We start from the raw sequence: 9,861 nt of genomic DNA, 5'->3' as shown, positions 1-9,861 counted from the left end.
AGACCAGGTGACTGAAGAGGAAGAAAGGAACTCTCAGCTTCCTGTAAGCAACTCTCAGATCAGAAAATGAGCCTTGGTCTCCAAATTTAGTATCACACTCGCATCCTGAAGTTTGAACACAACCACTGTCCCTACCCATTATGTCTGGGGTCTTTTGGTGCTAGTTCATGGCCTTCCAGAATCCTGGCCATGTGGCTGGTCTGGTCTCTCTGAGAGAGTCAGACAACATGTGATTCAGGGAAAGGTGGTTCTGTGACCTCAGTACCTTCCCCACCGCCCTCCTTCAGGTTCCCTCTGTGTCCCCACAGACACTGTTACCACCCTTGGCATGTCAACAGAATAGGAAACTCTCTTATTCTGAGGTTCGCTCATCATCTTGTAAGTGCAAGTTTACTTAGCCTAATAACCACCTGCTTTTGGAGATTTATCTGGATTTGTAGTCTATTTACACATGGTGCTATTGTCTCTATGACAGCCCCCATCCCACAGCAGACCAGCAACTGGCATTGTCAGCCATTTGTTCCCTTTTAATTTTTTCATCAATGTTTCATGGGAACATATGAAAATGGCCTGAATCCATGAGAAGCAACCTCAAGGTCTGTGATCCTGCGAGGATCCACATGATCACACGTTCCCATGTCTTGTGAGCTCAAGGGCCTGAGGCATGGTCCCTGCAGCCAAAAGAATCACATCACTCTGGAGACAGTCTCACAAGGTTGCTCCAATTGCTCCTCCAGGAAGCAGGATCCCTGATAGCTCTGCCTCCTGCCCCCTGAGATGCTCTTGAACAAAGATGCTGCAGCCCCAGGTCTGAGTGGGGGTGGAGGTGGGGAAGGAGAGGTAGAGTGTGAGTGTCTCTGGATGTGCCCAGCACAGAGGAGTCAATCCCTGGAGACACTGGTGGACAGAGAAGGGACCTGAATTTCCCAGGTGAGATGTGCATTGTGTCAGGACTCTTGTCAGTGTTCTGGTTGACACAGTGTGTCTGACCCACAGAACATGGTCCTTGAAGCCTGGGGAGTTAGAGTGGATCATCCTGACAGTCTCTGAGGACTGAATCTCAGACAACCTGTTGACTGCCAGGACTGATGTCCCTGTGAGGCTCCCCCTGGACAGCTCCAGCTTCTGTCCTGCACCTCCTGATGCAGCTCTGCTGCCCCCTGCTGGTGGAGATGGACTCACACCAGGAGCTTCCCTCCTGCAAGTTGCTCCGCAGCACCTGTCACCTGAGAAAGAGTGTGGACAAAGGTTCCCAGCCTCCCACAGGCAACTGCCCCACTGCCCTGTCCAGCCGAACACAGAAAGGTCACATACATGGTGTAGGCTACAGGACAGGTGCGATTCCTCTAGTTGTCCCAGGGTTGAAATGCCCTGCCGTAGACTGCAGTCTTGTTATAAGAATGAGAGAGAAGGTACGGTGTAGTGCATTTAAAAAGGGTCTTGGGGCACCTGGGTGGCTCAGTGGGTTAAAGCCTCTGTCTTCGGCTCAGAACATGATCCCAGGGTCCTGGGATCGAGCCCCACATCAGGCTCTCTGCTCAGCAGGGAGCCTGCTTCCTCCTCTCTCTCTCTCTCTGCCTGTCTCTGCCTACTTGTGATCTCTGTCTGTCAAATAAATAAAATCTTAAAAAAAAAAAAAAGGGTCAGTGTCCAAACAAACCTGTGTGATGTCCCACAGCCACCGGGTTCCTGTGTATTTAGGAATCAGAATCGATGCTTCCTGCATCCCTATCGGTGTAGTTGGGACATGGGAGTGACAGGTGATGCTTCTGGTGTAAAGTTCAGTTGAGCAGGGATATATTTAATTTTATTGTTATTACTGCTGTTTTTATTACTTTTTAAAAATTATCCAGCACTCACCTCCTGAAGTTTGGTGTGGGAGGATTTGTAAAATATCCTAGTCTGTGGCTTGGTGATGTTGGCAAACTGCTCCTTCAGACCTGGATCCAATCGCACATGCTGCAGGTACAGTATAGCTGAAAACTTGTCCTTGTGCACCCACAGAAGTATACTGGAGACTCCAACACCAAGAACCCACTGAGTTGTTCTCATTAAAGAGACACTTCAGTGTTTTGTATCATTTAATTTGAAATGACATGTTTCCTACTTGAGTATGTGCTTCCCCATTTCACAGCAAGTAAAGCAGATGCCCAGAGAATAAGTTCCCAGGAAAACAGAGGAAGATAGGGGGAGTCTGGAAATGCAGCCCAGGTGTCTTAGATTTAGACCTGGAGCCTCTGGGCAGAACTTGACTATGGTTGAAAGAAGAGAGTGTACATCCGGGGTTGTGCCCGCAGACTCACAGCCATCCCCATCCTCGCCTGGTCTATCAGGGAGCCCCCTACCCTCCCCCTGCAAGAGGGAGTGTCTGTGGGCTTGTGTTCCAGGTTACAACTGCAGAGTCTATGGGGCAGTGGAGCCAGTTTGGCTGTGCTGGGGCCTTGCCTGGGTCCTGCTGGCTCCCTTCTGCATCACCGCTTTGTCTTCTGCTCTGCTCTCCTGAGCCAGTGGGAGTGACAGGGATCTCATGGCCATCTACAGGGGCATCTGGGTCTTACAAGTGAACAGAGTACCTGCAGTTTCAAGAAACTCTGGGGGATGTTCTCTGTTTCAAGAAACTCTGGGGGATGTTCTCTGTTGTCCCAACCCCTACAGCAAGCCCTGGGCCGAGCTCAGGGGCAGAGTCATGGTCAGGGTTCTGTGGGGGCTGAACCTGTAGTCAGGGCCTGGGACAGCCCCTGGGCAGGGAGTGAGGAGAGAGAGCGCAGGAGGGTCCATGTCATGGTGGGGACGAGTTCTGTCTGTTGAGCCCACAGCTGAGTCTTCCCCCCTGCAAGCCTCCCTCATTCTCTCACTGGTCCCCTTGAAGATGCTCTTTCTCAGCCTGGTAGAGAGAATCTCTGTGCTTCTGGGTGGGCTTCCTGGATCTGGTGCATGATGTGCCACACTCACCTCTCGACTCTTCGTGGGGAGCTCTGGTCACTCTGTGTTTGAAAATCTTAAAGTCCGGGAGAGAAGGGACATGTGTGGGCATTTTGTAGTTGTTCTCATGACACGTTCACTGTGGGTATTCCAGATCTTCCTCCTGTGTGTGATACACGTAAGAGAAAATCATCCTGATTATTTTTAGGGACTCCATTCATCTTCTCAGATTTTCTATGTGTTCCCTGTGAATGTTTCATGTCCCAGATGGTGGAGCAGAATTGTGTGGGAATGATCTTAAATTGTGGCTTAGATTCTGTGTCACTTCCCTTCCTGGCGGTTTCTGATGGGCAGCATCTACTTGGGTGTTGCTGTGAAATTCAATCTAACAACCTTTGTCTTTAATCGTGGCATTTAGAGCATTTCCTGAGTGTGACTGGTAATATCATTTCAATATAGCAACTTTCCTTTACGTTCTTGTCCCATGTGTTCTTTGTTCCTTCTTTCCATATATATGTTTTTGATTAACAGAATATTTTTAAATGATTCCATCTTATCTCCCATTTTTGCTTAAGTTCCTTCTGCCTGATGATCAATAACTTGCAATAGTCTACGTTCTGTGATGCTATCAATTTATATGGAACATAAGCACCTGATAACATCCTTCTGTGTCTCACCTCTCAGCATAGTCACTGTGATTTTGCTACATATTATTTCAACTCTGTCAGGAGTTCCAACATACATAGCTATTTTATGTTCTGCACAGTATGTTTTTCTGCACACTTTTAAAGAGAATTCGATAATAAAGAGGTCTTAATATTTATCCCCCTAGTTAGCTTTTATGATGTTTACATTCATTTTGTAGATTCAGATTCTTCCTGGAATCATTTTATCTTCCTAAGGGATGTATATTGTTGCTTGTATTGTGTGTCAGCTGATGAAAACTTCTTTCACTTATTTTATGTGAAAAGTTTCATTGAGACTTCATTTGTGAAGGATGTTTTCCCTGGATGAATTGGTTCTCCCCCACCACCCCCTCCCGTTCTTTCATCTCTAATTAGAGACATTAATCCAGTGTCTCTTGCTGGCATTTCCACTGACGGAAAAGCCACTAACATCTTCTTCTGTTTATTCCCCTGAGTGCAGGGACTCTTTCCCTCTGGCTGCTTCTAAGACTCTCTTGTTCATGGCCTTGAATATTTGATATAAATGGGTGTTGTTGTTTTTTCTTCCTTTGTCTTGTGCTTCTGGTGTGTTGAGATTTTTTTTTTTTTTTAATTTTTTTTTTATTTATTCAAGAGAGAGACAGAGTGAGAGAGCATGAGAGGAGACAGAGGGAGAAGCAGACTCCCCATGGAGCTGGGAGCCTGATGTGGGACTCGATCCCAGGACTCCGGGATCATGACCTGAGCTGAAGGCAGTCGCTTAACCAGCTGAGCCACCCAGGTGCCCATGGTGTGTTGAGATTTTTGAACCCGTGCATCTTCAGTTTCATCAAGTTTGGAACATCTCGCCAATGACTGTCCCTATTATTTTTCCATCCCCTACACACTGCTGCCTCTCCTTTTTGGACACACTACATCCTATTCCACTCCTAAAGGTGTCCTCCAGCTTGGGGTTTCTCTGTTCACTCTCGTATCTTTCCTTCTCTCTCTCACTTTGCAGTGTCTGTGCTGTGTCTTCAGGTTCCCTCATGTGTTCTTCACTTTGTCATGTCTGCTGTTACTCTCAACCCCTGGATTTGTGATCTGAGACATTGGAGATTCATCTGTAGGAATTAGATTTGTACCCTTTAACTTTCTTCTCTGTGTCCTGTGAACCTGTCAGCACTCAGACTACATTTAGACGAGACATTGCAACATCATTCTTGCTAGAAAATCCAGGCTTCTGGCCTCCCTGCATCTTGAGTGCATGCCCATTTAAAAAAAAAAAAATTTATCTATCTATCTGTTTATTTATTTGGGAGAGAAAGAGTGAGAGAGAACAAGCAGGGGGAGTTCCAGGCATAGGGAGAAGCATGCTCCCTGCCAAGTAAGGAGCCTGATACAGGACTGGATCCCATGACTTTGGAATCGTGACCTGAGGTGAAGGCAGTTGCTTAACTGACTGAACGACCCTGGCATCCCCATGACCCATTTCTTTAAATCAGCTTCTGTCTATTTCCCTGTTTCTGTCTCTGGGTATGTGTGTGTAACATACGAATAAATATCCAGGTGTATATGAGATACAGGCCATATTGGATCTATATCCCCTGGAGAACCCTAACTAATCCACCTTATCAGCTCTTTCTCTTTGTTTTTCAAATGTTTTTTTTAATTATTATTTTTTAATTTCTTTTCAGCATAACAGTATTTATTGTTTTTGCACCACACCCAGTGCTCCATGCAATACGTGCCCTCCCCAATACCCACCACTTGGTCCCCCCAACCTCCTACCCCCCGCCCCTTCAAAACCCTCAGGTGGTTTTTCAGAGTCCATAGTCTCTCATGGTTCACCTCCCCTTTCAATTTCCCTTAGCTCCCTTCTCCTCTCCATCTCCCCATGTCCTCCATGGTATTTGTTATGCTCCACAAATAAGTGAAACCATATGATAATTGACTCTCTCTGCTTGACTTATTTCACTCAGCATAATCTCTTCCAGTCCCGTCCATGTTGCTACAAAAGTTGGGTATTCATATTCATATGGAGGCATAATACTCCATAGTGTATATGGACCACATCTTCCTTATCCATTTTTATTTTGGTGTCTTACTTGGTGTTGGAAATCCTCACTGCTAATTGTCAAGTACCTTCTTGTGACATGGTGTCAATTACATGTAGAAGAAGGATGTGATAAGAAAATTTTCTTTCCCCAACATTTTTACTGACAATTGTCATATTTTTTTTATTTTTTTAAAAGGATTTTATTTATTTGACAGATAGAAATCACAAGTAGGCAGAGAGGGAGGGGGGGAAGGGAGGGGAGGGGAGGAAGCAGGCTCCCTGCCCAGCAGAGAGCCCGACGCAGGACTCAATCCCAGGACCCCGAGATCATGACCCGAGCCAAAGGCAGAGGCCTAACCCACTGAGCCACCCAGGCAGCCCCTGTCATATATTTTATAGATACATATTATAAATCACAATATATTGTTCTTATTTCTACCTAAACAGTTGACTTTTAATAGACACTAAATAATAAAATCTTTTTACATTTACCCATTTAGTTTTTGCTATCTGATACTTTTTATACCTTTGTGTAGACTCACATTTCACTCTCCTACACTTTCCTTCTGTCCCAGGGTGTCCTTCACTGCCTCTTGTGCCAAGAGTCTGTGGGTGATTAGTTCTGGGAGGTTTACAGTCTGAGAAAGGTTTAGTTTGTCTCACTTTTCAATGACATTTTGACTGGTTAAAAATGAAGGTTGACACAAGAAACAGACTCTTCAGTGTAGAAAACAAACTGGCGATTACCACAAGGGTGGCGTGGGAGGATGACTGAGGTAGATGATGGGCATCAGAGAATACAAAAATAAAAAAAATAAGATTGTCCATTTTTTTAGTTGTATTTTGAAGACATTGCCCCCCCCCCCCTCAGTTGTCCAGTTTACTTGGTTTGTAAGGAGGAATGTACTCCCACCACGTTACTGGATCCCTGTAGGGAACACGACTCTCCTCTCTGGCTGTGAGAGTGTCTACATCACTGGTTTGTAGTAATTTCGTTACGATGTCTGCTGTGCTATCTCTCATGTTCCCTATGCCTGAGCTTCATTGACCTCCTTGGATACATTGGTTCATGGGTTTCACAATTTGAGAACTTGGTGACTCTTTTTCCTTCAGATATGTTTTCAATCACCATTCACTCCCCACTGTCTCTGCCTCAGTTACTCCAATTACACATCTTTAGGTAGAAAGAAGCTGTCCTCTCTGCACTGAGACTTTCTTCAATTTCTCCAGTTATTTCACTCTGTGTTTCATTTTGAACAATCTCTATTGCTGTGACATCAAGGTGACTAGTCTCTTCTTTGGTAACATGTAATCTGTCAATCGCCATCTCTGTATTTTTAAGTCTCAGAATATATGATTATCTTTTAGGGAAGTATTAAAAGATTTGGACTTTGGAAAATGTCTTCTATTGTCTGCTCCTAACATATTCAGTCATTCATGAGCTCACATCCACAACTTAAGTATAGTTATAATAAATGTATCCTTATCCTCTGCCAATCCATCTTGTCGAACCTGTCTGAAGGTGTGTGAGAAGAGTCAGCCTGTGGATCTCAGAAGTGGGATCCTAGGCTAAACCTGCTCCTGCTCTGTGCATAGTCCCCCTGGGGCTGGAGGAGGGTGAGACAAAGGCAGGGAAGGGGTTTTTGTCTCACTTCCCTATCTGCCTGTGTCACTGTGAGCTTTATCACTGCTATCTGATGACTGACAGTAATAGTCAGCCTCATACTCGGCCTGGGCCCCGTTGATGGTCAGGGTGTGTGTGGTCCCTGAACTGGAACCAGAGAATTGGTCAGGGATCCTAGAGGGACGCTCAGTGTCCTTATAAATGACCTGCTTGGGGGCTTGACCTGCCTTCTGCTGGTACCATTGTGCATAGTATTTGCTCAGTACTTCCCCAGAGCAGGTGATGGTAGCTGTCTGTCCCAGGGACACTGACACCGAACGAGGCTGAGTCAACACACTGAAGGCCATGGAGCCTGAAAAGACAGAAGAGGAGAAGTTGGTGTGAGGTTCACTTCCCTGGGTCCCTGTAATGAGGTTGTTTTGAGTCTGAGCTCAAGCTCTGAGGCAGGCTCAGCTCAGGTCCTGCAAGGGGCTGAGCATTTGCAGAGGGTCCAGGGACATCACCTGTGCAGAGAGTGAGGACGGAGAGTAGGAGAGGGATCCAGTCCATGGTGGAGATGTCCAGAGCTCTGCCTCCTGAGATCCCACAGCACTGCTGGGTTCTACCCCAGCCTCTTTTATTCCTTTCTAGGTCCTTGGGTCAGTGATTGTTAGTAGTTATGCAAATTTTCTCCACTTCAGGGGCTCCTAAGTGATCCACAAGTTGTGAGATCAGAACATGTGATTGAGGAGGAAGAGAGGAGCCCTGAGTTTACTCCAAGCAGCTGCCAGTTTCAAAACCATCCTCAACAACAAACATCTGGGATCAGTTACTTTCCTGGCATCTGAACACAGGATAACCAAATGAAACTACTCTGTATGAGGTCTGCCCTTGGCTCTCTCTGGGGTCTTTCAGAAGCCTGGCCATGGAGCTGGGTTGGGTCCTCTGAGAGATGCAGACACTTGGTTCAAGGAAAGGTGGTCCTATGCCCTCATTACCTTCCTCCTACATTGTGTCGCCACTGTGTCCCCCTGCGGCACTGTGATCCCATGCTTCCCATTTCATCAGATTGTGGAATTTTCTCATCAGAATTTGTGCATTGACGTCTGTGAGAGTCCACTTGCTTTTTTTAAGATCATTTATTTATTTATTTGACAGAGGGAGAGAGAACACAAGTAGCAGAGAGGCAGGTTGGACTGGGGGGAAAGCAGGCTGTCTGCAGAGCAAAGATCCCAAAGCCAGGCTTGATCATGGGACCCTGAAACCATAACCTGAGCCAAAGGCAGAGGTTTAACCCGCTGAGCCACCCAGGCGCCTGAGAGTCCACTTGTTAAGAGAACATCTGCTTTTGAAGATTGATCACAATGTCTAGTGTATTGTCATGTGGTGATTTCACACCCCCATCCCACAGCAGACCAGCTCATAGATTGTCAGCACATTGATTGCTTTACGATTCTTCATCAGTGTTGCATGGAAACATGTGACTTGCATGAGAAATCACCGCTGACACTTTTGAACACCATGTGTTTTTAGGGTCCCAGAGTTAGGTCTTTTCACATGGGTGAGTTTTGGAGCCAGGCTAGCATCCCAGGAGGGAGCTGGATTCTGTCACTGCACAAGGACAACCCAGGGACCAGAGCTGTGGCCTCAGGTAGTGAGAATCCACTTCACTCTGGAGACAGTCTCACAAGGAGGCTGTGGTGCTCATTTCAGGGACCAGGGACTCCAAGTACTCCTTGTCCCACCCCTTGAGACCCTCCTGAGCAAAGAAGCTGCAGTCCCGGGTCTGCTTCTGCCTGGACATGGGGATGGAGAGTCATAAGGTGAGTGGTCAGGATGTTCTCAACATGTCCAGCTCAGATGCTCAGATGAGTCAGCTCCTGGAACACCAGTGCACAGAGCAGGGAGATGCATTTCCCATGTAGGCATTTACTGTGTCAGGACTCCTGTCAGTGTCCTGGGTATCACTGTGTGTCTGACCTTCAGAGAAAGGTCTCTTCAGCAGCTGGAGATAGGAGTGATTATTCTAATTTCTTTCTGGGAACTGAACCCTGGCCTCCTGTTGCCCCCAGGCCTGGTGTCCCTGTGAGTCTCCCCATGGGCAGCCCCAGACTCTGTCCTGCTGTTCGTGATGCAGCTCTTCTGCCCCCTGCTGGTGGAGGAGGACTCAGACCAGGAGCTTTCCTCTTGCAGGTTCCCCTACAGCACCTGTCACCTGAGAAGGGATGTGGACCATGGTTTCCAGTCTCAAACAGGCAGCTGCCCACCCACAAGCCCTGCCCAGCCCAGCACAGACAGGCCACATACCTGGTGAAGGAGACAAGGCAAGTGGGATTCCTGTACTTGTCCCTGGGTTGAAATGTCCTAGGCTAGCCTGGTGTCCTGTATAAAAAGAAGAGAGCAGGGTAGAGTGTAGTGCATCAGAAAAGGGTCAAATCCAGATAAACCCATGTGATGTCCTATCACTACCAGTTTTCCTGTGTGTTAAGTGTCAAGATTGATGCTTCCCCACTCTGATTAGTGCAGATTGTCATAAGTGGGAACAGATGATGCTTTTGTGTAAAGTATACTTGTGTACATAAATCTGCATTATTACTGTTATTGTTGTTGTTTTTGTTATTATTATAAACTCC

The 9,861-nt window shown here is 46.6% G+C and overlaps 1 gene segment (V, D, J or C); it reads right to left on the bottom strand.

Annotated features, from left to right (window-relative positions):
• Nucleotides 1-7,266: 7,266 nt before the first annotated feature.
• On the bottom strand, nt 7,267-7,845 carry LOC116862421. The segment is given in 2 exon segments: nt 7,267-7,601; nt 7,753-7,845. Coding segments are annotated over 2 exon segments (366 nt in total).
• Between the last annotated feature and the right edge of the window lie 2,016 nt (nt 7,846-9,861).

Source organism: Lontra canadensis, unplaced genomic scaffold (genome assembly GCF_010015895.1).
Source record: "Lontra canadensis isolate GAN:19392208 unplaced genomic scaffold, GSC_riverotter_1.0 scaffold241, whole genome shotgun sequence".
In the NCBI taxonomy this organism is placed as follows: domain Eukaryota; kingdom Metazoa; phylum Chordata; class Mammalia; order Carnivora; family Mustelidae; genus Lontra; species Lontra canadensis.
The sequence above is the reverse complement of the archived record's forward strand: the minus strand, read 5'-3'. Positions and strand labels throughout refer to the sequence as shown.